Below are 27,285 nucleotides of genomic sequence, written 5' to 3'. Positions count from 1 at the left end.
AGAGGGAAGAAGAGAACATGATCTGAGTTAGAAAGTAGAATATTTCTATCACTTTATTCCTCCCAAATCATACTCCCAGATCATCTTTCTCTGGAGACCCTTTGAGAAGGTTCCCCTTGGTTCCTGTTGGAGATACTGGATTGTAACCAGGTCCTTCTAAGTCTTAGCAACTTTCAGCCAAGTGTGATTTAACTTATGAGTCTTGGATGTTGAGGAGCCCATTGGCAGCTTTTCAACCTGAGAAGAGTGACCCTTGTTGTTCTTCCTTACTCAGTTGGCATGGGAAGATCACCACATCTTTTCCATTTCCAGGCTGGCAAATTAGACCCCCATCTTGTCTTGGACCAATTGCGCTGTAACGGCGTGTTGGAGGGAATCCGGATCTGCCGGCAGGGCTTTCCCAATAGGGTCGTCTTCCAGGAATTCCGGCAAAGGTCAGTTTGGATCAGTGTCTCACCTGTACATTTTGGAAGACTGGTCACTTTTTCCTTACCATTGACTTCCTTGAACAAGTCAGGTTTTGGAGTCTTGAGCATTATTAGTCACTTGATTCTTAAATTCCAAATTGTTTTTCAAAATGGTTTTATCACTTTACAGCTCCACTAAAAATGTATTAGTTTGCTTCTCTTCCCACAATCCCTCAGGGTGGTTTTGATCTGTGTCTTTCATCTACTTCTGGATGGATACTTTGTTAGTTCTTTTGAGAACTGTTTCCTCATATCTTTGATGCTTATCTCTTTCCTGCCCTGCCTGCATTCTTCAATCCCATGTGTTTTGGAGGGTTTTTCCCCTCGTTTTTGCAAGTCAGTGGGGTTAAGTGACCTGCCCAAGGCCACACAGCTAGGTAATTATTAAGTGTCTGAGACCAGATTTGAACTCAGGTCCTCCTGACTCCAGGGCCAGTGCTCTGTGCCACCTAACTGCCCCTCTTGAATTCCATGTGGAACATCTGCCAGATGTCCTGTTACTGAGATCTTCGACTTTTTCATTAGGAGATTAAAAAATAATATTCCTTTATTACAGTTTGGAAAATGATCTCCATTTCATACTTGTCTCTCAAACTCTTTTGTGCTTTTCGCATTTTATGAAATGCATTAGGAATGAGTGTGGAAGTTCTTGGTCCTCAGGGCTAATGTGGCTTTCTTCTCCTTCAGATATGAGATCCTGACTCCAAATTCAATCCCGAAGGGCTTCATGGATGGAAAACAGGCGTGTGTGTTGATGGTAAGCTCCCCTCCCTGCTCAGAATGCCAGTCAGACCCTCTCCCATTTTCCATCCTGTACCATTCTGGGAGCACTAGGCAGGCCATCCCCTGTGACGGTTCACCAAGTGCACCCCTCTTATGATCCCAAGCTGGGCAGGACCGCTCCCTTTAGAGAGGAGGAGACTGAGGTCCAGAGGGATCAAGGATATCCAACAGCAGTGGCTGGAATTTGAATCCAGGCCTTGTTCTGTCTGCTCCTGCTGCAGTCATTCGCATGAGTGGATTTTCTCATCAGAGTTGAAGGTGGAGGCCCTGGGGAGCCAGAGGACTTAATTTGAAAGAAATCCTGCCCATGGGACCAGGGGCTGGAAGGGACTAGACTAGTCCAGGTGCTCCTTGGCCCTGTCCTCAGCCTGTAGGGAAGGCTGGGTGATCCCCATGTTAGAGATAGGGAAGTCAAGTCAAGTAAGCAGGGATATGTATGACCTTGGGCATGTGTGGCGGGCTGGGTCCTGGAGAACTGAGTGGTAGCAGTGGGCCATGTGGGCACCAGTACAATCAGGGCAGGAGGAAGAGAGGAAGAGGAGGATGCTCTGAAAATAAGCCTGTGGATGCTCCCATCTGTTGGAGCAGGGAGTGTCAGGGAGGGCGAGAGACCATATGACTCCCAGGTGTGAGCTCGACTTGGAAAGATTGGAAAATAGAATAGCCAATGAACCAGTGGACAGTTCCCTATGGGGCTTGGCCGACGTAGCTGCCCCAACAGCTGGGCCTCTGCCCTAACTTTGCTCCCTTAGACTACCCAAGTTGCTTAGAAACCTCCAAATGACATTCTTTTCCTGGTCCAGTGACTCCTCTCTCCTGAGTCTAGTTCAGTTATTTCTGCTGTAGCTCATCTACCTGCCCTTCACCTTTGCTATTTTATCCTGCTATCTCTGAATTCTCTAAATTCATTCATTCTCTCATCCCTAAAGTCAACTGCCAGAAAAAAATGCCAGCTGGGCATTCTGGAGCAGAGAGGTGGCCCAAAGCTTGGGCGCCACTGTTCTTCTGGGACCCTTCCCCAGGACTTCCAGGGCAGATCCTGGTGCTTCAGGAAAAGTGGAGGGTTCAGAGGGGTCTCTTGGCCATCCCAAACCAGAGTGGAGCCCCCTTCCCTGACTCCTGTTCTCTGCTCCTTGGTCTACTCTCTTAGCCTGTGGGGTCCAGTGGACAGGCATGCCCCTAAACTGGGCATCCAGAGACAGCCTTTGGAAGCCTGGCAGTGGTAGGGAGTAAAGTGCAATCTTTTGTTTAGATCAAAGCCTTGGAACTGGACAGCAATCTGTACCGCATTGGACAGAGCAAAGTCTTCTTCCGAGCTGGGGTGCTTGCCCACCTGGAAGAAGAGAGAGACCTGAAGATCACCGACGTCATCATAGGCTTCCAGGCGTGCTGCCGGGGCTACCTGGCCAGAAAGTAACTTGGCCCCCTCCCCATCTTCCTCCTTGCCCACTCTAGGTCCTTTGGCCCTTCCTGTCCCTGTCCTCTGGGAAGGGAGTTGACTGCCAGGTGCAGCAGGGACTAGACTCTTGTTTACAAGGACAGCTGTGGTGGGAATCTGGCATGAATCTGGGGGGAGACTCTAAGTCCTACTGCCTTATCTGCCCCTGCTGGTGCCACATTCATTTTAAAAAAGTAGGGAAGGGGGAGAAGTTTACTCAAAGCAAAGCCCAGGGGAGGAGGCAGGGTGGGAAATAGGCCCTAAAAGTCAGGAACCTTCCAGCATGGGACAGGCCCCTCCTGGAGGAAGGGGGGGAGTGTGCCTGAGTGCGGCCGGCTTGCCCTTGCTGACTCTGAGCTCAGCTCCAGGTAGCAAGCCTCACTCGGTGCTCCTCTGTTCAGGGCCTTTGCCAAGCGGCAGCAGCAGCTCACAGCCATGAAAGTCCTTCAGCGCAACTGCGCAGCCTACCTGAAGTTGCGGAACTGGCAGTGGTGGCGCCTCTTCACCAAGGTGGGTGGGAACTGACTCAGCCATAGTGGCGGGGACTGCTGGGAGACTGCTGCCCCTCACCCTCCCCTACTAATTAGGGCTGGAGACTCCTGGAGATTGCTCCAGTCCTTATTCAGAGTGAGGGAGGGTGATCAGCATGGCCCCTTCCTTGTTGGTGCTCTCTGGTATTTGAGTGGGTCCAGAGGTAGACCTGGGCCCCGTCCTGAGTGCTCAAGGCCTGAGGAGTCCCTGGTGGAGGTGGAGGGGGCTACTGAGGCTGCACCCCTTCCAGCCATCCTCACTCAGGCTCTTCTCATTTGTCTCTTTAGGTCAAGCCCCTGCTGCAAGTTAGCAGACAGGAAGAAGAGATGATGGCCAAAGAGGAGGAGCTGGTCAAAGTCAAGGAGAAGCAACTGGCCGCAGAGAACCGACTCACAGAGATGGAGACCCTGCAGTCTCAGGTGGGTGTAGGTGCCACAGAGCCTCTGGGAGGGGACCCATGAGCTATCTGGGTAGATCACCCATATTGGCTAAGTAGCTGCTATGTGGCTGGCCTCTAAGGCATGAATGCTAGCCTTCGTGGAGCTGCAATACTTAGGTCCAGGCTGGCAGCTTCGGTTCCAATAGCTCTTCTTTCTCCCTTTCTCCATTGTGGTCTGCCATCACATCCTTTGTGTGCTGCTTTCCACATGATGGATGCTCTCTTTACCTCTCTACCAGTGGCTCCTATACGTAATTTTGTACCTGTAGATCTCTCTGGAGCCCAGGCCTAGTAGTCATGTCCTTGGATCAAGCCTGGACACAGCTTGGGGGTCTGAGGGCCTAGTTCTGACTGGATTGTGAGAGGGGCTGGACCAGGTCAAAACTGGTCTCCCCTCCACTCCCACCCACCCCCCACTGGTCACGTGTCTCTTTTGTTCCTTTTCTGTGTTTGGCAGAGTAGCTCAAATCGGCACTTCTCTAATTACTGGTGGTTTGGGGTGCTTACTCTTGGGGGTTCTTGAGAACTGCCCCTTTACCAACTGGAGAATGACCCCTAAACTTCAAAACTCAGATCCCTTCCTTCTGTTTCTTGGATGTGAGACCTTTAGGAGAGAAACTTCTATTAATATTTTTTCCTCCCAGTAAACTGTTGCCCTTCTAATCTGAATTATATTGACTTTCTTGATATGAGTGAAGTTTTCTCTAATAAATTTTCTAGATACTCCCCTTCTAGTGGGGAGCACTTCTGGATTCTCCACCACCATCCTCAGTGAGTCCCATTGGTGACAACCCTACCTTGGGCAGCACCTCTCAAGGCCCTTTCTTGTTTAGCTCCCCTTTGGGGCTGTCCTCAACCAACCCTTTTGGGGACTCCCTTAGGGAAGCTCTTCAGCAAGTCCCCAACAATTCAGGACTCAATTCATTCTCCAACATGGACACCAAGGAGGGTCACTGCAGGATGACTGGGCTGACACTGGCACCTGTGTCTTTGTAGTTGATGGCAGAGAAGTTACAGCTCCAGGAACAGCTCCAGGCTGAGACGGAGCTGTGCGCTGAGGCCGAGGAGCTGCGGGCCCGACTGACCGCCAAGAAGCAGGAGCTGGAGGAAATCTGCCATGACTTGGAGGCCCGAGTGGAAGAGGAGGAGGAGCGCTGTCAGCACCTGCAGACCGAGAAGAAGAAGATGCAGCAGAACATCCAGGTGAGGGAGCTTGGGGAGCCTGGCAACCAAGGAAGGGGGGCTAGCCTAACTTTCTTGGCATTGAGGAAATGAAGGAGAAGGACACCTGAGTGCCTATTTGATAGCCCTGGATCAGAACTGAGAGGGACCTCAGAGGTCATCGAAGGGCAAAATGGGCACTCCCACCCAGGAGGTCCTAAGAGCAAAGTCCTCACCATTCTTTTTTTTTTAATTAGTTAATTTATTTGTGAATTTTACAATTTTTCCCCTCATCTTACTTCCCTCCCCCCACACACACACAGAAGGCAGCCTGTTAGTCTTTACATTGGTTCCATGGTATACATTGATCTCAGTTGAATGTGATGAGAGAGAAGTCATATCCTTAAGGAAGAAACATAAAGTATAAGAGATAGCAAAATTACATACTAAGATAATGGGTTTTTTTTTTCTAATTTAAAGGTAATAGTCCTTAGTCTTTGTTCAAACTCCACAGTTCTTTCTCTGGATACAGATGGTATTCTCCATCATAGACAGCCCCAAATTGTCCCTGAATGTTGCACTGTTGGAATGAGCAAGTCCATCAAGGTTGATCATCGCCCCCATGTTGCTGTTAGGGTGCACAATGTTTTTCTGGTTCTGCTCATCTCACTCAGCATCAGTTCATGCAAATCCCCCCAAGCTTCCCTGAATTCCCATCCCTCCAGGTTTCTAATAGAACAATAGTGTTCCATGACATACATAGACCACAGATTGCTAAGCCACTCCCCAGTTGAAGGACATTGACTCGATTTCCAATTCTTTGCCACCACAAACAGGACTCCTATAAATATTTTTGTACAAGTGATGTTTTTACCCTTTTTCATCACCTCTGCAGGGTATAGACCCAGTAGTGGTATTGCTGGATCAAAAGGGATGCACATTTTTATTGCCTTTTGTCCCTAATTCCAAATTGCTCTCCAGAAAGGTTGGATGAGTTCTCAGTTTCACCAATGCATTAGTGTCCCAGATTTCCCACATCATTTCCAACATTTATCATTGTCCTTTCTTGTCATTGGCCAGTCTGAGAGGTGTGAGGTGGTACCTCAGAGAAGCTTTAATTTGCATTTCTCTAATCAATACTTACTTATTAGAGAAATGCAAATTAAAGCATTCTTGAGTGTTTTTTTTTTTTTACAAGGTTAAGTGGCTTGCCCAAGGCCATACAGCTAGGTAATTATGAAGTGTCTAAGGCCAGATTTGAACTCAGATCCTCCTGGTTCCAGGGCTGGTGCTCTATCCACTGCGCCACCTAGCCACCCCTTAAGTTTTTTTAAAAAGATCAATAAAACCCATCAGCACCTAACAATTTGATGATAGTGGATCATCAGTGGGCATTGGTACAAAGGAAGGTGGGGCACAGTCTGGACTCCTGAAGAAGGGGTCCAGGCCTCATCTTCTGGGACCTTAAGATAGAAGGCTCTGTGACCTTAGACCCAGGACTAAGTCCCTGGACAAGGGACTTAGAAAAGAAGGATTCAGCATGTGCAGATGGGGAAAGCTTATGGGAAGGAAGGCCCACAGCCAGGTCTGCTTTCATTTGTCTTGTGGCTCTTTTCAGGAACTGGAGGAGCAGTTGGAAGAGGAGGAAAGTGCAAGGCAGAAGCTGCAACTAGAGAAGGTGACCACAGAAGCCAAGCTGAAGAAGCTCGAGGAAGATCAGATCATCCTAGAAGACCAGAACTGCAAACTCGCCAAGGTGAGTGACCTGGAGGCACAGCCCCTGCTTGTGGATGGGGGCCTGAGAGCTCCATAAAACCCCCAGTAGACCCAACCTAGGCTGGGGTGGGGGGTGGGAGTATAGGACAAACCTGGTGACTGGTCCAGAGGTAGTCTCTAAGGGCAGATAGGCCCATGGCATGAGAGAGATCATTACACAAAGAAGACAGTGAGAGACTAATTTCAGGCCTCCAGCCTGATCCAGGAGCTAGCAGAACTCATCCCCACCTGGGTGGAGCATTGTGAGGGTTGGGGGCCTGCTGTAGGGATGGCCAGGGGGTGGGGAGATGCTGGGCCAGGTTTACAGGACAAGCCAGCTGCCTCAGTGAGAACCAGGGCCACAGGGGCCATTCTAGAGAGACAGGTGCTGTCAGCAGCCTTATCCCATCTTAGGAGGGTCATCTCCTCTGCAGCTTCGACCTTACTGGGAGAGTTTCCTCCATGATTCTCTAAGATCCAGAGTGTGGTGGCTCATGGGCTTTGGACTGGCTAGGCTATTGCATCATCATACAAGCTCATGCCTCTGTTTTCTCCCTTTGCAGGAGAAGAAACTGTTGGAGGATAGAATCTCAGAGTTCACCACCAACCTCACGGAAGAGGAGGAAAAGTCCAAGAGTCTGGCCAAGCTGAAGAACAAACATGAGGCCATGATCACAGACCTGGAAGGTGAGCTGGGGAAGGGCCTGGGAGAACATTTGTGGCCTGGGCACTCCCACTCTGGGAGACCTCTCTGTCAAGAAAAAGAGTCATTGGTGAAGCCAGTTCTGGGACTTTGTGTTGCATGGGTGTTTGTGATCAGAAGAGGGCATTGTGTTGATTAAGAGCAGAAGATGGGGCATCTCAGACCTTTGGAACCAAGTAGGGTATTACTTAACTCATGTGAGTTAGTAATCATGATATTCCCCCTCCCTGGCTTTTCTGTGTTCAAGCAGTCCCTGAGTGTGAGTCCTGTCCAACATGCAGAACTGCTTGGTGCTTTCCATATGGGTCAGGAGGAGGAAGAGAGGAGTGGGGAGATTGGTTTTTTTTTTTTCATTACAATGGGTTTTATTAAGATATTTTAACAAGGGGCAGCTAAGTGGTGCAGTAGGTAGAGCACCAGCCCTGGAGTCAGGAGGACCTGAGTTCATATTTGGCCTCAGACACTTAATAATTACCTGGCTGTGTGGCCTTGGGCAAGCCACTTAACCCCACTGCCTTGCAAAAACCTAAAAAAAAAAAAAGATGTCTTAACAAAAGGACCGCCAACCTCAAGGGAAGAGAGTTACTGTGTCTTATACAATTTGAAAGGCTTATTCCTTCCCCTTCATGCCAGTCATTGTCCGGGGTCGCAGTCTAATTGATACAATCACTCACCTCCCTGCTCATTATACAATGAGCACAGGTAAGAACAGTAAGCTTCTTGAGCAGGTGCAAAGGACACTAACACAGACCCTCATTCAGTCCCTGCCTGGTTCTGTGAGGGTTCTGGCAGTATCCTCTCAAACTTGTGGAAACAAAACACTTGATTCTTTCCCATAATCTTCCTCCTCCCCTTTTTTAATTTTATTTTTTTATCCCCCCCCATTTTTTAAAATCAGTTTTGATTTCCACACCTGACATGACTATTGAGTCTTTCTATCAAGATTTTTACTTCCTCATTATCAGACAGGGACCTATCCTATTTTTCAGGTTTAAACTTTCTGATGTCCTGCTATTTCCTGTACCACTTGCTTATTGTCATGTTTTTAGACAACAACTTAGTAGGTTCAATTTACCGCCAATTCCTCCTCCTCCTTGTTGGAGCATGTGGCCCAGTCCCCCCAGCATCCTTTCAATGTCCCCAAGCTTGCCGAGAGCTCACCTCACCAGTCTAGTCTTGGAGGGTCCCAGTCAGAGACTGCTCTCCTTGTTCCTCAGAACGCCTGCGCAGAGAGGAGAAGCAGCGACAGGAGCTGGAGAAGACCCGGCGCAAGCTGGAGGGAGATTCCACAGACTTGAATGACCAGATCGCAGAGCTGCAGGCACAGATTGCCGAGCTCAAGATGCAGCTCGCTAAGAAGGAGGAGGAGCTCCAGGCAGCCCTGGCCAGGTGAGGCCCTGTGAACTGAACAGAGAAAGCCACAGCCCTGTATAGTTGAGGGAACAGAGTCCTGGTCCTTTGTAGACCTGGACATGAGACCAGCCAAGGGCAAGGATCAAAGTGAACGTGTGGAGCTGATGGTGGCAGAGGGTCCCAAGGCTGAGCCCATGGGTAGGAAAGACTCAGTCCCAATTCTGAAATGAGGGGCATAAAGCAAACCTTAGTCTTCATCTTCACCATGGTGTCTTGAGGCAGGTCCAAGGCTTAGGCCTGTGTGGCAGGAGCAGAAGGTGCCCTTGCCCTGACACGCCTCCGCCCCCTCTCTTCCCAGAGTGGAGGAGGAAGCAGCCCAAAAGAACCTGGCCCTGAAGAAGATCCGTGAGCTGGAGTCCCAGATCTCTGAGCTCCAGGAGGACCTGGAATCCGAGCGGGCCTCCCGGAACAAGGCCGAGAAGCAGAAGCGCGATCTGGGCGAGGAGTTGGAGGCACTGAAAACAGAGCTGGAGGACACCCTGGACTCCACCGCCGCCCAGCAGGAGCTCAGGTGTGCAGGGCGCCTCGGGGCTGGGTGGACACCAGGGACGCAGGGCACTGCCGGGCTGGGGGGCAGGGCTCCCTTCTGCAGCTGCGGGACAGAACTTTCACTGTCCAGGTCAAAGCGGGAACAGGAAGTCAACATCCTGAAGAAGACCCTTGATGACGAAGCCAAGACCCATGAAGCCCAGATCCAGGAGATGAGGCAGAAGCACTCCCAGGCTGTGGAGGAACTGGCGGAGCAGCTGGAGCAAACCAAGCGGGTAGGAGGCTAGGGGCCGGGCTGAGTCCAGGTTGGCACTAAAGGGACTCGACCACAGGCACCTGGGCTCCCTCCCTCCTGCTCCCCTATGATGGCACCCCAGGCCTCTGGGGCAGGGCTCAGCATCACGCCACCTCTTCTGCTCCTCCCTCTGCCAGGTGAAAGCCAACTTGGAGAAAGCCAAGCAGGCCCTGGAGAATGAGCGCATCGAGCTCTCCAATGAGGTGAAGGCCCTGATGCAGGGTAAGGGCGACTCGGAGCACAAGCGCAAGAAGGTGGAGACGCAGCTCCAGGAACTGCAGGTGAAGCTCACCGAAGGCGAGCGTGTACGCACAGAGCTGGCCGACAAGGTCACCAAACTGCAGGTGGGTCTGCCACTGTGGGGTGGCTCCTGCATCAGTGTTATTCCCCACCCCCAAGTCCTTTCCCTTTCCCCTCCTCCCAGTTTGATTCCTGTCCTCTCACTGACACTCCTCCAAGATCCCAGTATCCCCCATGTCCTCCACTCTACAGTCTATGGCCATGCCTAACACACCCTCTTGGGTCTCCGTGGCGCATATGTGGGTTCCCCCAGGCCTCACTCCATGACTTCTTCAGACCCTTAGCTTTGACCTTTATCTCTGTGCCTGTGCCTGCCAGACTCGTCTGCCTCCCCACCTCCCCACAGGCATCTCCAGGCGACCCACCCCTCCTCTCCACTCCTGTGGCCACCACCTTAGTTTAGATATTCCTCCCTGGACTGGTCTCCTTGCCTCATCATCCCCCATTTTACTCCATCCCTGGGCAGTGGCCCTAGGAGGTGCTCAACTGTGAGCTCCTGGAGGCCAGAGCCACTCAAACTGGGGTGACTTGAGGCTGGCCATCCTCCAGGCCGTGGCTCCTCTGCCTCCCACCACTGGAGAAGAGCCCAGCCCCTGGAGCCAAGGGTCTGATGAACCCCCACGATGTGCAGTGTGTTAGAGCACTTGGAGTGGTCTTTGGTCCAGCTGTGGCTCTTGCCCCAGACTGGGCACTCACATCATCCCCTCTCTCTTGGCAGGTGGAACTGGACAACATCACGGGCCTCCTTAATCAATCCGACAGCAAGTCCAGCAAACTGGCCAAAGACTTCTCTGCGTTGGAGTCTCAACTGCAAGATGCACAGGTGAGGGGGGTGGAAGTGTGTGACCTCCTCAGCCCCAGGGGTCAGCCTAGAGAACAGTCGAGGCCTGGTGTATAGAGAGCTGGCCTTGGCCAGATAAGCCGGGGGCAGGTGCTGATCTGCCTCTGCCAGTGAGTCTCCCTGAGGTGTGCAGCAGGCTCACTGTGAGCGGGGAGCCTTGGGGCTACTGTGTGTGATCTTGTGTTGTCTCCTCGTCTATAGGAGCTACTGCAGGAGGAAACTCGTCAGAAGCTGAGTCTGAGCACCAAACTGAAGCAGACAGAGGATGAGAAGGTTACCCTCAAGGAGCAGCTGGAGGAGGAGGAAGAGGCCAAGAGGAACCTAGAAAAGCAGATCGCCACCCTCCATGCTCAGGTACAGGCTGCTGGATCCAGAGGAAGAGGGCCAAGGGAGGCAGGGAGATGGGCTGAGGGTTCTGTGGGACCTGCTGCGCACTGCTTCCCTATGGAACTTGATCCCCTTCCTGTCCCCTTGCCCCTGGGGCCTGAGAGCCATCATCACCAGACATGCCAGCTGCTTGGCTTGGGGGCTGCCCTCTGCCCCTTTAGGCACCAACCCCCCAGCTCTGGTCCCCATGGCCAGTTGTGAAGCCCATTGGGTGAGGGGGCCCCTAGGGAGCTCCTGCCTCAGGGTCCTTGACCATCAGCCTCTCTTGGAGCCATCAGCTCTCCCATCCCCAACCACTCAGACCCCCCCCCCCCCCCCCCCCCCACAGAACAAGAACTGAAGGGATGTGGTATGAGGTCCAAGGTCAGGCTCTGTCCTGGAACCTTCTCCCCTAGCTCCCCAGACCAGGACATCCCAAGGAGGGAAGAAGGGAGCTACTGGGGAAGTAAGTGGCTGGAACCCTGACCCTGTTACCCCCTGGTCACGGGTGTACACTTGCCTTCCCTCAGGTGACCGAGATGAAGAAGAAGATGGACGAAGGCATGGGCTGCTTGGAGTCAGTGGAGGAGGCCAAGAGGAGGCTGCAGAAAGACCTGGAGGGAGTGAGCCAGCGGTACGAGGAGAAGGCCGCAGCATATGACAAGCTGGAGAAGACAAAGACACGGCTGCAGCAGGAGCTAGACGATCTTCTCGTCGATCTGGACCACCAGCGGCAGATCGTCTCCAACCTGGAGAAGAAGCAGAAGAAGTTTGACCAGGTGGGGGAGAAGGCACCTTATGGGAGGTGGGGGGGGGTGCCTGAGGCATCTGGGGAGGCCCTGATGGCATTTTATCTCTCAGCTCCTGGCGGAGGAGAAGACTATCTCAAGCAAGTATGCGGAGGAGCGTGACCGGGCTGAGGCTGAGGCACGGGAAAAGGAGACAAAGGCCCTGTCTCTGGCGCGGGCCCTGGAGGAGGCCATCGAGCAGAAGGCCGAGCTGGAGCGCCTCAACAAGCAGTTCCGTGCCGAGATGGAGGACCTGATGAGCTCCAAGGATGATGTCGGCAAGAGTGTGAGTCCCCGGAAGAGGGAGGGTGGGTGGTAGGTGAAGGGATGAGAACCCATGACCCAACTGGGGCAAGGGGGCAAATGCTGGGGACGGCAGCAATCGAGGGCAGCTGGGGGGGTGCCCCAAGCCCTCAGCTTCCCCTGTGACACCCTCCCCCTGCCCCCAGGTCCATGAACTGGAGAAGTCCAAAAGAGCCCTGGAGCAGCAGGTGGAGGAGATGAAGACGCAGCTGGAAGAGCTGGAGGACGAGCTGCAGGCCACCGAGGATGCCAAGCTGCGGCTGGAGGTGAATCTGCAGGCGCTCAAGGCCCAGTTTGAGCGGGATCTGCAGGGCCGCGACGAGCAGAGTGAAGAGAAGAAAAAGCAGCTGGTCCGACAGGTGAGGGCCTGAGTCGTGCATCCGGCATGGACCCCCAGGGGTGTCTTCCTTCTGAGGCCCGAGCACAAGGTGGTGGCCAGACCCTTGTCCATGGGGCCCCATGATCTCCCCTCCCCCCGAGGTAGTGGAGAAGGGCCTGGGGCCTGCAGGCGGGAGGCTCAGCTTCTCTGTCATCCCCTCTAGGTCAGGGAGATGGAGGCTGAGCTGGAGGATGAGCGGAAGCAACGCTCTATGGCCGTGGCTGCCAGGAAGAAGCTGGAGCTGGACCTGAAGGACCTGGAGGCCCACATTGACTCGGCCAACAAGAGCCGCGATGAGGCCATCAAGCAACTGCGCAAGCTGCAGGCACAGATGAAGGACTACATGCGGGAGCTGGACGACACGCGGGCCTCCCGGGAGGAGATCCTGGCCCAGGCCAAGGAGAACGAGAAGAAGCTCAAGAGCATGGAGGCTGAGATGATCCAGCTGCAGGAGGAGCTGGCGGCTGCCGAGCGTGCCAAGCGCCAGGCCCAGCAAGAGAGAGATGAGCTGGCAGACGAGATCGCCAACAGCAGCGGCAAAGGTGCCCTGGCCCTGGAAGAGAAGCGGCGCCTGGAGGCCCGCATCGCGCAGCTGGAGGAGGAACTGGAGGAGGAGCAGAGCAACACGGAGCTGGTCAACGACCGGCTCAAGAAGGCCAACCTCCAGGTGAGTGCCCAGTCAGGAGCTGGTGGGACCCGGGCTCGGCTCCATCCCTGCCTGCCCTGACCTGCCCCCTTGCCCACAGATTGACCAGATCAACACCGACCTGAACATGGAGCGCAGCCACAGCCAGAAGAACGAGAATGCGCGCCAGCAGCTGGAGCGCCAGAACAAGGAGCTCAAGGTGAAGCTGCAAGAGATGGAGGGCACAGTCAAGTCCAAGTACAAGGCCTCCATCACTGCCCTGGAGGCCAAGATCGCCCAGCTTGAGGAGCAGCTAGACAATGAGACCAAGTACGGAACGCCCATGGTCTGGTGGAGGCGGGGGCACTGCCTGGGGCTGGCAGGTGGGGTGCCATGGGCTGGCCGCAGGCTGACCAGGCAGCCCCCTCTGACCCACTCTGTCCTGGGGGGGTAGGGAGCGCCAGGCAGCCTGCAAGCAGGTGCGACGGGCCGAGAAGAAGCTCAAGGAAGTGATTCTGCAGGTGGATGACGAGCGGCGCAATGCCGAGCAGTACAAGGACCAGGTGGGTACAGTGCCAGCAGTACAAGTCCACCCCGTTCCCTTCCCCTCCCCAGCACCCTCAGGCCCCATGACCACCCCTCTGTGCCCCACAGGCTGACAAGGTGACCGTGAGGCTGAAGCAGCTGAAGCGGCAGTTGGAGGAGGCTGAGGAGGAGGCACAGCGCGCCAATGCATCCCGCAGGAAACTGCAGCGGGAGCTGGAGGATGCCACCGAGACAGCCGACGCCATGAACCGTGAAGTCAGCTCCCTCAAAAACAAGCTCAGGTGAGGCCCCTGAGTCAAGACCTGGGGGGCGGGGCATGGAGATGCAGGCCCGGGTGGGGGAACGGGACAGCCCTAGCTCCCAAGCTGACCCAGTGATGCTTCACCCCCTCTCTAGGCGTGGGGACCTGCCCTTTGTTGTGCCCCGCCGGGTGGCCCGAAAAGGTCCCGGAGAGTGCTCAGATGAGGAGGTGGATGGCAAGGCCGATGCCGGTGATGCCAAGGCTGCCGAGTAGAAGCCCACGTCCTGGGCGCCGAGGCTACCCGAGCTGGAGCCGAGCCTCCCTCTCGCCCCCTCCCCTTCAGCCTGCTGTGATGGTGCCCCCCGTCCTGCTCCTCCCCGTCTTCTGCCTCACTCAGGCCTGGACTTCCTTTCTGCTTCCTCCTCCTCCTCCTCCTCCTCCCCTGGATCACAAACCAAAGAACCCGGCCTTGGCTCCGGAAGAGGCTCAGGGGCCACCTGCCGCAGTGCCGGGGAGGGGGGAAGGGAAGCTGGTTTTCTAGTCATCTATTTTTCTTCAGATTAGAGTTTTGATAGTGAGAGCCTTAGGAAAGTCCCTGGCACCCCCTCCCTGCCCCCCCATTCCTCCTTTGCTGTTGGCAATCACACTGGGTGACCTCACAGCCATGGGAGCCCCATAGCCATGGGCTCTGCCCAGGCAGGAGAAGGGGGTACAGGGCGGGGGGGGGTAGAAAACAAAAGGGAGAAGATGGGAGGCCCCCCAGGAGCCGCTGCCAAAGCCGCCAGCCCCCTTCTTGGTTCAAGTGCAATGATTATGCTCCTATGCCCGACCCCCCCCCCTTTCCCCCCCAGGAATGCACCAATTTAGGGAGCTCCATCCCCCTTGTGTCTAAGGGGCAGGGAAGGGCCCACAGCTCCCTGGGGCTTTTCCTGGTAACTCTTGGGGACCAAATCTCTTGAATGGTTCAAGAACTCCTCTCCCTCCGAGCCGACCCGATCCCCTCACCCACCCCAGGGGAGGGGCAGCCCATCCTGCCCCCCCCGAAAAGTCCTTCCTTAGCCTGCACAGCCTCGTGCCCGGCTCACTGCCTCCCCCAGGACCACGGGGCGAGGCGTGGGCCGTCTGGGTTTCTCCACCGTACACTGGTCGCTGGACTCCACTGTATCCTCAACTGTCTCGTCTGTCTGCATCACTCAGACCCGGCCACCCCGGAGCAAAGGAAACTTTGTGATTACAAACCCTAGCCTGGTCTCAGCTCCCTGACCCGGAGAAAGCTCCATTATTATGCCTCAAAGCTCTGCTCCGGTCCCAGCGGCTGGCCCCGAGAATTCATTCGTCTGCCCATTTTTTTATATAAGAAAAGTGCCTTAGTGTATGTTGCAGCCTGTGGCCTCAATAAAGAGCAGCAGGTGCTGCCGACCGTCTTCCTTGTGTGTGCTCTATGTTCTTGTATGTTGGCATGTGAGGGAGGGGGTCTGCCAGGGTGCCACCCTGGGCCCCTATGGACAGAGCTCCCAGGGGAGGGTTGAAGCAAAGCTGAAGGAGAGAACTGGAAAGAAGCTTTGGGGTGGGGGGGCAGGGGCAGGTTAGACCAGACTTCCCTTCTCCCTCCCCCCCCCCCCCCAGTCCTGTTTTCTTTTCTTCCTTTTTTTTGGTGCTGATGGAACGAGGAAACCAAAAGCAGCTTTGGTAAAAACAATTATTAGAGAAAGCTGGGGCCAAATTCTGGGGGACTTGGGTTTTCATCTTTCTCACAACCCGAGGAGGGTGGAGACACTGATCCTTAGGAAAAGAGTGAAGAGCTCTATCCTGGCTCTCCCACCACCCCTTTTTATCAGTGTACAGAGCAGGAAACCACAGAACCCAGCAGAAGCAGGAGGAGACCCCACTTGGGGGGCTGCTTGTGTGCTAAGATCCCACTGGGAGAAAACAGGAAGGAGCATTCCGGGGTAGGACTCGAATCTGGGTCCTCCAACTCCATTGCTGCCATGAAGGAGCTCCATGGGAACCTCCAAAGAGTGTCCAGATCCCAGAGTTAGCTGGGTGATCGAATGCACTCGAGCCTACTGTCCCAAAGCACCCAGGGAGTCTTAACTCTGGCCAGGGGGCAGCTGTCTGGGAAAGTGGGTGGGGACTCGTGACGCAAGGTAGAGGGGGGCTTGTCTGTTCTCGGGGAGCCCCTGCCCCCCTGTGCTTCTGGCTGTCACTAACCTCCCAAAACATGCTCCCAGGCTCTGGACCTGAGAAGCGGCTGATGAAGGCAAGGACGCCTGCAGTTGGGTCCTAAGGACAAGGGCCTGGGTTCAAAAAAGGGGCTTGTAGCCCCCTCCCCCATTAGGTAAACACCATTCCATTAGTACCCAAGTGGAAGCTCTAGCTAAAGGAAGGGGGATGGCGCTAAGGGAAGGGTTAGGGGCCAATGCGGCCTGGAGAAGAGCTTTTCAGTTCAGCCTTAGAGGATAAATTCAAGTGAAACTGGAAGGGGGATATTGGGGGCATTGGACCCCTCCTCCGATGGGATGGAGGCAGGAGGAGGAGCTGATTTGAATCAGGGCCTACCATGTGAGCCTTGAGTGAGGAAGGTGCTGGGATAGCCCCCATTTTGCAGTTGAGGAAGTTGAGGCAGAATCGCCTCACAAATGGCAAATATCTAAGGTCACATTTGAACTCTGATCTTCGACTCCAAGCCCCCCCAGCCGCCAGGGGCAGGATTGTCTGAGTAGTGCATTGTGTTAGGAGAGAAGAAAAGTGAAGGCCCAGAGATCCTTGAATGCCGAGGAAAAGGAGGCCCCTGAATGAGAGCAGTAGGATGGCAAAGATGACCCAGGAAGAGGAGAGGGGAACTGGGGGAGCCTAGCCTGGGGTTCTTCCCTAAATGGGGGTGCTTTCCTGTCTTCAGACCCATGCCTCCTCTCTCATTCCTTTGCCTGGCTCTTGGGATGATATCACTACCTGGTGGAAGCTGGAGAGGCGGGTGCAGCCCGTGGGTCGTCTGCTGAGGGGGTGGTGGGAACGACAAGCAGTAAATACAGGGAATACAAGGGTCATCTCAAAACAGATGAATGACTTGGCTTCTGGGGAATATCCTGGCCTGTGAGTCAGGATGCCTGTACTCAGTCCTATTCTTGTATGAACTAACTGTGGACCCTGGAGAAGTTCACGCTTCCCTGTGCCTCAGTTTACCCTTGAATGGGGAGGTAGATAGGACTTCTTTCCAGAACTTCCAGTTTGTGATCCCATAGTTGTGGCTTTGGTTCCTAGTGCCATTCCCTCAACTTAGGGATTCCAAAGGCCTGAGATGTGACAGGAAGGTGAGCAACTAAGCAGGTAAGCAAATCTAGGTGGGCTGGAACCACCAAGGAGGGCAAGAAAGGGAGGTCAACAGCATTTTCCAATACTCAGCTCCCAAGGGTGGAGTGAGATAGGTTATTGATGGGACATTCTTATCCATGACCACTGGCTGATCACTTTTAAAATCAAAGTGTATTTATTTGGAAGGGCCTCCAGGACTCAGGTAAATAGTACGGGGGTGGGGGGGCCTGAGAGAATCACAGACTGGCTAGACGTGATCAGATGAGATGCCATGTAAGGGGCCTGGCAAATCTGAATAGCCAAGCGATTACGGAGCCTTATTAACGGCAGAACCAGAAAGGCGTTCTTAACATTTTTGTGTGGGTGTTATGGGTGTCTTGGAATCTAGGGAAGCTCTTTCAAAATAGTGAAGTACATCAAATATGTGAAAGTTTTGTACAGAAGGTAGAGTTGGAGCTACTCTGGGAGGGGTCTTAGCTGAGAGGGGTCTTAGAACAGGGGGTGTCAGTACTAGGAGGGGGTTTAAGGGGATACCAGAATTGAGAGGTTATCTTAGAACAGGATGTCAGAGCTGGAAAGGGGCTTAGTAGACAGAATAATTGAATCAAAGGAACTACTATGTTTAAACATTTTCTGTGTGCAAAGCATTGAGAAACAATATGGTCCCTGAGTCAGGGTACCTGGACTATTTTTCACATTTTGGTCATTTCTGACTGTGATTCCATCTAGAGTGTTCTTGGCAAGGCTCCTGGAGTGATTTGCCATTGCCTTCTCCAGCTCATTTGTTTGTTGAAAAAACAGATTCACAGGGTGAAATGACTTTCCCAGGGTCACATCTGAGGCTGAACTGAAACTCAGGCCCAGTCCTCTCTCACATTGAGCTGTGTAACCATCTCATGGAAATGAAAAGAGGCTTAAAATGTAGTGGAGTTTCTAGCTTCAAAGACTGATGTAAAAGCAAAGTCATTAAGGAAAAAGAAAATCTGTATATACTTGGTAAAGCAATGATGCTCTTTTAGTGTACTTGGTGGGTGTTATAAATGGCTCATGAATAGTCTAGAGTGATTAAAATGGTTTTTTTAATTGACATCTTAATAAAGGGCACCCCTCTCTCAAAGGGAGAGGGGCACCAAATCCTGGAAATGTTAGATCTTATACATACTTTGAAAGGTTTGTTCCTCCCCCTTCATGCCAATCATTGGCCAGGGTTACAAATCTAATTGAATATTCCCCCCCCCATATGTTTTTCCTGCCCTGCTCATTATACTAATAAACAAGAACAGCTGCCTCCTGGAGCAGTGGAGAAGGCCACAGACCCTAAGCTAACTCAGAACTAGATGGGGCAGACCTGATCTAATCCCAGGTTTTGATCAGGTTGAAGTTAGGTCTTTTGTCTTACACTCACAAGCCTGCCCACGGGCACCAATACAGGCAGACCCCAGTCTTTGTAATGTAAACGAACAATTTCCCTTCACATTCTTGTGGAACCCAAACACCCCCATATTCCTCACAGTGGGGAATAGTATGAACAGTTCCATGTGACTGAAGTGAAGTGGTAGAGACATGGGTGGGTGAAAAGAGATCTCTGGAGGGGGCTGCCAGTGGGTTCTCAACTCTGCTCTCTCCATTCACTCCAGAGCCCAGGGGAACTGAGTGTGGAAGGAAAGGAGGAAAATTGGAGCTGGCAGGAGATGTGAAAGTTCCTACTGAGCAGCTCAGGTGGAAGGCTAGGGCATCTTGTGGGCACCATGGGTCTTCTGGCTTCTTTGCACTTCCCCATCAGATCCCTTAGTTCCTTGCTTGATGATCCAGGCCATGCATGGGGAGAAGGGTGTGAGAGAATCTGCATCTCTTGCATCACTTCCATCTCCTGGTTCTTGATTTCACAACCTCCTTGAATTTGGGGCTGGAAAGGATTGTTGAGAGATGGCTTCCCAGCTTGGTTCCAGAGGACCTCTCTGGCTCTCTCCTTCCTTCACCCTCACCTAGACCTTAGAGGGACCTTAGAGATGAACTAGATTAACTCCCTCATTTTACAGATGAGCAAACTGATCAAAATCGGGGACAATACCCTCTCCCTAAGTTCTGACATCCCCTGCTCTAAGGCCCCTCCCAGCCTCCACATTCCCTGTTCCATTGTCCCTTCTAGCCCTGACAATCCCTGCCCTAAGCCCCTTCTTTACTATGATATCCCCTGTTTTTCAGTTCTTTCCATCTCTGACATCCTCAGGTCCCTCCCAGCCCTGACATTCCCTGTTCTAAGGCCCCTCTCAAAGGCCCCTCTCAGTTTCATTCTATATTTAAAGTCACTTCTGGCTCTGGCATTCCATGTTTTCAGTTTTCTCTTAAGGGATAAAGGAGGGAGACCCCTCTGCCCTCAGCTCACACTGCACCTTCTCCCCACCCCCCTGCCCCCACTAAATTTTCATTTTGCTCATTCTGAGCCATTATTCCTGTTCATCACAGAAAAATGTCTGATGACTTAGGCTATGGTGGGCGCCATGGGCCTTCTGGCTTCTTTGCATCATGGTCATGGTGAGGGGCTCCCATCCTTACTCTGGCCCCTGATGGAATGATTCCTGGCAAGGCAAACTCAACCACAAACAGGGATCACTGTGAAGCAATAGAGGAGAGGTGTGGATTCAGTAATGTCTGCTTTCAAATTCTACCCAGAAATTTGCTGAGTCACTTATCTCAGAATCTAACCCTGGGTAAAACCCACCTAACAACTAGAGATGGTCCAGAGTAGACTGGGTGGCCTTGGGAGGCTGGCGACCATCAAACAGGAGCAGCCTGGGACAGCCACCAAGGTTCCTTTCAACTCTGAAATTCGGCGATGCCATGAAGACTTCATGGATGAAGTCCCTTCTGAGTTGGGGTCTTGAGGGAAGGCACCAGTAGAAAGAAATGAGGGACAAATGGGGCTCTTCTTTGAAAGATCGGCCTATAGTGTAAGGAGGACATCAAGAGAGTCAAATGGAGGGGAATGCAAGGCTGTTTTTTAAAGGAAGGAATATCGGGCTGGGTCCAAACATTAATACATAATAGGGGATATATATTCCAATGGCCTTGAAGGTGGCTGAATGGAGTGTTGGGGAGCACTTAGAGCTTGGGGAATTATCAAAGTGCATCCAAGGCATCCACCACATCCCAAAGCAATGGCTTGTCGCTGGACCAGGCCACCTCCATTATCACTTAAAATGGTCTTGGGTCCCCTTGGATCTCAGAACCAGTAGGGAGCACAGGAACTATTTACCTAGACCTCATTTTACAAAGCCACGGAGAGGACTGACGCTTCTCCCAAGGTCAGAGAGTCAGTGGCCATGTGAGGGCCAGACTCCGACCCTCCCATTGCCATTGCCAAGGGTCTCATCCTATGTGTGACCACTAGATGGGGATCTGAACTTGAGGAATGCAGAGCTTAGTTTTCCTCAGTTGTTCATGGGAGGAGAGAACTCCTCAGCCTCCAAGGTCATGGCTGGAAGACTCACGGGAGTAGAAGTGTTGCTTCTGCAGCAACAGAGCTGGGCTTGCAAGAGATCCGATTTGGAAGAGACACATTTCACCAGTGATCTGGCCCAGAGAAGGGAAAGTATTGATTCGTTAGCTCACTGCCAATACGCCAGCAGAGCCGAGCTTCCAGGCCACACTCTCTGACTCCAAAATTCAATGTTCTCACACTGTTTTCCTGTCCTCATGACCTGAGCCACCATCGTTGTTACTGAGACTTCAGGCAAGGGGCTTGCCTGAGGTGCTGTCCTCCCTGAAAACCACCCCAAAGGAAGAGTGTATTGTGTCTCTGGAATGTTTCCTAGAATGGAAACTTGGGAGAAGGGACTGTTTTTGCTTGGTTTCTCTACCCCTAGTGTAGAAAACATGTATCGCCATATATAGAATATATAACTATGGTGACTGGCAAGCAATGGGTAATAGGCATTTATTAGACACTTGCTGTGTGCCAGACTGGCAAAGCATTAAGGATGCAAATAGAAACAGAAATTCAGCTCCTCTCAAGGAGCTTCCATTCTAATGGAAGGAAGACAACATGTCTAGAGAGAGGGAAAGAGGGTGGGCAAGAGAAGGCATCCTCTCCGTCTTCTGGGTCCGGGTGGTGAAGTCTGCAGTGACAGAGCAGCCAGGAGGGGAATAGATCATAGACAGTACATAATGAGTGCTTGGTGATTGACTGGTGCTGATCATGAGATCACAGACTTAGAGCTGGAAGAGACCTTGGACATCATCCGGTCCAATGCCCGTATTTTGCAGATGAGAAAACTGAGGCCAACAGAAGTGGTCTTGCTAGGACTACAGTCGGGTCTGCCAGATATTTGAGTTCTCTCCATTAGACCAATTCAACTTTCAGTCTTTCCACAACATTGTTAAACATAGGCAGCTAGATGGTGCTGTGGACAAGAGGGAGCAAGACCTGAATTCAAATCTAGTCTTGGAGACTTACTAGCTGTATGACTCTGGGCAAGTCATTTCACCATTGCTTGTCTCAGTTTCTCCAACTACACAATGGAGATAATAATAGCACCCACTTCCTAGGGTCATTGTGTGGATCAAATGAGATAATATTTGTAAAAAGCCTGGTATTTAGGGTTATTGTTTTATTGTCATTATTGTTATCATTATTATTATTTTAAGGTTTTTGCAAGGCAATGGGGTTAAGTGACTTGCCCAAGGCCACACAGCTAAGCAATTATGAAGTGTCTGATGGCAGATTTGAACTCAGGTCCTCCTGACTCCAGGGCTGGTGCTCTATCCACTGCGCCACCTAGCTGCCCCCTATTATTATTATTAGTTCTTGCAAGGCAATGGGGTTAAGTGATTTGCCCAAGTTCACACAGCTAGGTAAGTATTAAGTGTCTGAGGCCAGATTTGAACTCAGGTCCTCCTGATTCCAAGGCTCTATCCACTGTGCCACCTAACCACCCCTATTGTTTTTTACGGAACAAAACTCCATGTCTTCAAGGAATCAGAAGATTAGCAGTGGCAATGGAATGGATCTCCAGTTTGGGAATAAAGCTCTCTTGCTGATCTTATCCCCTCCCACATCTTTCCATGTAGGTAGATGTGATGAACAGTAATGACGCCTTTTATTATCTTATTGGTTCCGGGGATGAATGGCCTGGCTCCCCAAGCTGGTTTTGTGATTTTTTTCTGCAGGCATTCATCCTCTGCCAGTTTTCTAGGACCCCAACTGTTGTGTCTACAATAGGGATGAACCCAGGAGCTGGGCATGTAGATAGGCCTCTTGCCAAAAGGGCTGTGCTTTACTGGGTTGATGTAGCAGCTCTGTATTGCCCCCCCCCCCCATGGTTGGAAAATGGGTTGGGTTAGAGTCAGAAAGAATGGAACACTGAGCACCATGGAGTGTGGCCTCTTGTGGAAAAACATATTCCGTACTCTCCACCCCAAGTTAGGCTATTTCCAGGGCCAGCTCTTTGTTAGACTTCCTCCCTGGTTCCTCTCTTTGTCCCTTGTTCCCCACCCCCATCAACTGTCCCTGCAGCACCAGGACATGGTGATGGTATGGTGCTTCTGGGAGTGAGCCTGAGTCCCTGGCTCCTTTCTGTCTTTGTGATTCTTCCCTGAACACAGATCTTGTCTCTGGGAACCAATGATCTCCAGAAAAGAATGTTTCCAGTTGCCTCCTGAGTTTAAGAATTCCTGGACTTATGAGCTGGTATTGGCTAGCTAGTTAATGGAAAATGATTACCTTAAAAGCAGACTTCTCAGGGAAGAGAATCACCATCAGAAGGACCCGAGTCGTGTTCTGGCTGTCTGTCCAGAAGACCCAGATCTTGTGAGCTACTCAAAGAGTGCAGATCTGAGGCAGAAGGGAAATGTTTGTTCAGTGGACCCACAAAGTGCCTTTGCCTTTCAAGAGGCTATATTAGCACCTATTCAAGGATTATTGTTATAATTCAGGTTGCAGTAGCACCTATATTGAAGGGCTATTGGTTTTTTAATTAAAATTTTTATTTATTTTGATTTCTATAATTTTTCCTCCAATCTTACTTCCCTCCCCCCACCCCCCACAAAGGGCAGTTTGCCAGTCTTTACACTGTTTCCATGGTATACATTGATCCAAACTGAGTATGATGAGAGAGAAATCATATCCTTAAGGAAGAAACATAACGTATGAGAGATAGCAAGATCAGACAATAAGATAGCAGATTTTTTTCCTGAATTAAAGGGAATAGTCTTTGGTCTTTGTTCAAACTCCACAGTTCTTTCTCTGGATACAGATGATATTCTGCATCGCAGACAGCCCCAAATTGTCCCTGATTGTTGCACTGATGGAATGAGCAAGTCCGTCAAGGTTGATCATCGCCCCTATGTCGCTGTTAGGGTGGACAATGTTCTTCTGGTTCTGCTCATCTCGCTCAGCATCAGTTTATGCAAATTGAAGGGCTATTGTTTTATGTTTTCAGTATGTGTTAATAGGTGTCTTTTTGTTTTGGGGTATTCAATATTTTTTTGTGGTGGAGGAGATAGATAGCTGTCTCATACCTGATAAGTATCTTGTACATTAAGTATGATGATAATGTTTGTCCTTCCTTCTTGAAGGCTATGACATCAGAAAGTGAGGCCTTGATGTGCACATTAATTGGATTTGAATGAAAAGGTGCTTTGCTTAAGCCACCAGCCTCGATTTCTTCTCCAGACAACCTATTAGACTAGCTATGGACCATGCTATCCCCACCCAGAGGAGGAAAAACAAAACAAAAAAAATCTTTCAGAATCTGAGGTACACTACATTCACTTTTGTTCTTGTTTTTTTGCAAGGCAGTGGGTTAAGTGACTCACCCAAGGCCACATGGCTAGGTAATTATGAAGTGTCTGAGGTCAAATATGAACTCAGGTCCTCCTGACTCCATGGCCGGTACTCTATCTAGCTGCCCCAATACATTCACTTTTTAAAAAAAAAAATCTCTCATGTATTTCTTTCCCTTTATTCTAATTCCTCCTACCAAAAATGGCTAACCTGTAAACATGCTTAATGCAAATGTGTAAATACGAAATTAACTTGACTGTTTGCCACTGAGGGAAGGGTGTGGGGAGGGAGGATGGAAGGAAATTTTGTAATTTAGAAATATACAAAGGCATATGGATGAATGTTAAAAAAAAAACCACTTTCATAACATGTAAAACTAAAAATAAGTATTTCTTCTTCAGAGCCATCTGGGTCCAATGACCAGATGTGAATCAGAGCAGATGGAGATGGCCCTGGATGGGAAGCAATCAGGAATAAGTGACTTGCCCAAGGTCACACAGGTAGTAACAGTCAAGGGTCTGAGACTGGATTCTAGCTCCCGTCCTCACTTCAGGGCTGGTACTCCAGCCATTGTAGCACCTACCTGTACTACATTAAGGAAAATCTTCTGAGGAAAAATTGTTAATCCTTTTAGAGTGGAGTTCTATGGAGTTCTAGTCTAATTTAGGGGCCAAAAGACAGAGAGATTATGACCTCTCTTGGAAGCAGGGGAGCGGGGAGGCACAGGGAACAGGCTTCCCCAGGAAGAAAGAATCTGGTCTATGTGAGTCCAGAACTCTTTGTGGGAGGAGTGGGTCACTGGTCACTTCTAAAGAAGAACTCCAAGTGTTGGACCTGCAAGCTCTCTGTAACTACACATTGACTCTAGGTCCTCAATGGTCCCTAGTGAAAGGTCAGACGGTGGGGTCAGAAAGCCCAGGGTTTAAGGAGCATGGTAAAGGAGGCAAATGGAATGTAAAACTGTTTATTGAAGGAAGGAATGAGGGGCTGGATCAGACTCCAAGAGCAGGTAGTTGGGATATAGGAAGCAGGGCGATAGGGTTTCCATAGGGACTGAGAGTCGTTTGGTCTCCATGGAGGATGTTTTGCTTGGGTTCACCAGGGTGAGCTTGGGAGTTGTTTGGGGTTTCTATGGAGATTAGGATTCACTTTCTCAGGCAATGATAGACTAGACAAGAGTGGAATCCAGGTCTCCATCCAACTCCTGGAATCACATAGCCAAAGAGATCAGAGCAGCCTGCACCATCTTGGTTTCACACAAATCACAGAACTGAAGACTTGAAAAGGGATCTTAGAGACCATCTAGTTCAATTATGACTTGACCCAGACCCCCTCTACTCCATCCACACCTTTTTTTTTTTGGTTTTTTTGCAAGGCAATGGGGTTAAGTGACTTGCCCAAGGCGGCACAGCGAGGTCATTAAGTATCTGAGGTCAAATTTGAACTCAGATCTTCTTGACTCCAGGGCTGGTGCTCTATCCACTGCATCACCTAGCCGCCCTCCACTCCTTCCAGCTTCTACACCTTCTTACACATCCCTGACAAGTGATCTAGTCTCTGCTTAAAAGTTTCCAATATGGGGAAACTCCCTGCTTGCAGAGGCAACGCATGAATCCCTCTTACTGTTAGGGAGGATTTTCCTCATAACTGGAATACTAACTTAGATTTGGCTCTGCCCTAACATCTCCAATGATAGGATCAAGTGATTTGTGGTTTCTTGGCATATAACACTCTCATTTTATAGATAAGGAAACTGAATTCTAGGGAGATTTGCCCTAAATCCCACTGCTAGCTTATTCTTCTTGAGATCAAGGTGGGCTCCCAGGTGTTGGGGAGAAACCTTAGCTCTTCTTTTCTTGCTATATATTCTTTTTTTTTAAGGTCTTTGCAAGGCAATGGGGTTAAGTGGCTTGTCCAAGGCCACACGGCTAAGTAATTATTAAGTGTCTGAGGTAGGATTTGAACCCAGGTACTCTTGACTCCAGGGCCCGTGCTTTATCCACTGCGCCGCCTAGCCACCCCTCTTGCTATAATATAGTCTCAGGAAGGAATCTTTTGTAAAAATAAATTGAGGAGGGGGCTGCTAGGTGGCACAGTGGATGGAGCACTAGCCCTGCATTCAGGAGGACCTGAGTTCAAATACGGCTGCAGAGACTTAATAATTGCCTAACTGTGTGACCTTGGGCAAGTCACTTAACCTCATTGCTTTAAATAAATAAAAAATAAGAAAAGCAACTAGAATTTTTAAAAAAATAAATAAATAGGGCAGCTAGGTGGTGCAGTGAATAGAGCACTGGCCTTGGAGTCAGGAGTACCTGGGTTCAAATCCGACCTCAGACACTTAATAATGACCCAGCCGTGTGGCCTTGGGCAAGCCACTGAACCCCATTGCCTTGAAAAATCTAAAAAAATCAATCAATCAATCAATCAATCAATATATAGATCGAGAGCAAGCTGGGTGACCCCTGTAGACAGAACACTGGGTTTGGAGTCAGGAACATCTGAATTCAAATATTCCCTCTTATTAACTTACTGTGTAACCCCGGGCAAGTCACTTAACCCTATTGGTCTCAGTTTCCTCATCTGTAAAATGATTTGGAGAAGGAAATGGCACACGCCTCCAGTATCTCTGCTAAGAAAACCCCATGGACAAAATCCAAAGGGTCATGCGGAGTCAGACGTGACTATACAATAATAGCAACAAAAGCTAATTGATGTTCATTGGTTCAATGCCATTAATCACTGGCAGCTGATATCATAGAAAACGCATTGAAATGGGGACTCCGACCCTTCTAGGGTGCTCCTAAAGTCCTAATAGGAGAGCTTATAACCTTAACTGAGACTTCCGATTGTCTGAGTGAATGGCATAAGAATACAATAGACTGGATGGGTCATACAGGCATCAGAAGTGAGATTTGAAGTCAGGTCTTCTGCCTCTTCCCATGGAACAATCCTGCCTCCCATTAAAAAGCTTTTATGGGTTCTTGTAAAAACCCATAAAGTAGACTTGGGAGGCCAAAGCTAATGCACAAAGCTCTTCCCCTCTGATCTTTTCAGTTAACTCATCAGTCTCCTTTATAACCTACAAGATGGCAGGTAAGTTTATGGCCCTAAAGCAAAGTTTATAGCTAATTGTTAACAGCAGCAAGGAATAGAAAGGATTGGTCATCCTCAGTCCTATCAGCCTATTTTATTCTACCGATGTCATAAAAGAGGACTTAAAGATTTCTTGTTAAGAGTGTCCTTGAATGGGGGCAGTTAGGTGGTGCAGTGGATAGAGCACCAGCCTGGGAATCAAGAGTTCCAATCTGACCTCAGACGCGTAA

General features: G+C 50.8%; 1 protein-coding gene across 2 annotated transcripts in view; it reads left to right on the top strand.

Moving 5' to 3' along the window:
* MYH9 (myosin heavy chain 9) overlaps positions 1-15,287 on the top strand; it is an 80,955-nt gene extending 65,668 nt beyond the window's left edge. For both annotated transcript variants that reach the window (XM_074226832.1, XM_074226833.1), the window contains 22 exons: positions 313-434; positions 1,155-1,224; positions 2,503-2,663; positions 3,090-3,198; positions 3,507-3,638; positions 4,655-4,861; positions 6,438-6,575; positions 7,138-7,261; positions 8,495-8,666; positions 8,989-9,201; positions 9,310-9,454; positions 9,612-9,818; positions 10,493-10,597; positions 10,817-10,969; positions 11,512-11,760; positions 11,843-12,055; positions 12,219-12,431; positions 12,615-13,118; positions 13,198-13,406; positions 13,531-13,639; positions 13,731-13,903; positions 14,019-15,287. In XM_074226832.1, coding sequence (XP_074082933.1) covers positions 313-434; positions 1,155-1,224; positions 2,503-2,663; positions 3,090-3,198; positions 3,507-3,638; positions 4,655-4,861; positions 6,438-6,575; positions 7,138-7,261; positions 8,495-8,666; positions 8,989-9,201; positions 9,310-9,454; positions 9,612-9,818; positions 10,493-10,597; positions 10,817-10,969; positions 11,512-11,760; positions 11,843-12,055; positions 12,219-12,431; positions 12,615-13,118; positions 13,198-13,406; positions 13,531-13,639; positions 13,731-13,903; positions 14,019-14,136 — 3,846 coding nt within the window. In that variant the 3' untranslated portion in view covers positions 14,137-15,287. The remainder of the gene's footprint in view (positions 1-312; positions 435-1,154; positions 1,225-2,502; positions 2,664-3,089; positions 3,199-3,506; positions 3,639-4,654; positions 4,862-6,437; positions 6,576-7,137; positions 7,262-8,494; positions 8,667-8,988; positions 9,202-9,309; positions 9,455-9,611; positions 9,819-10,492; positions 10,598-10,816; positions 10,970-11,511; positions 11,761-11,842; positions 12,056-12,218; positions 12,432-12,614; positions 13,119-13,197; positions 13,407-13,530; positions 13,640-13,730; positions 13,904-14,018) is intronic.
* Positions 15,288-27,285: the final 11,998 nt, after the last annotated feature.

Source organism: Macrotis lagotis, chromosome 2, assembly GCF_037893015.1.
Source record: "Macrotis lagotis isolate mMagLag1 chromosome 2, bilby.v1.9.chrom.fasta, whole genome shotgun sequence".
Taxonomy (NCBI): domain Eukaryota; kingdom Metazoa; phylum Chordata; class Mammalia; order Peramelemorphia; family Peramelidae; genus Macrotis; species Macrotis lagotis.
The sequence above is the reverse complement of the archived record's forward strand: the minus strand, read 5'-3'. Positions and strand labels throughout refer to the sequence as shown.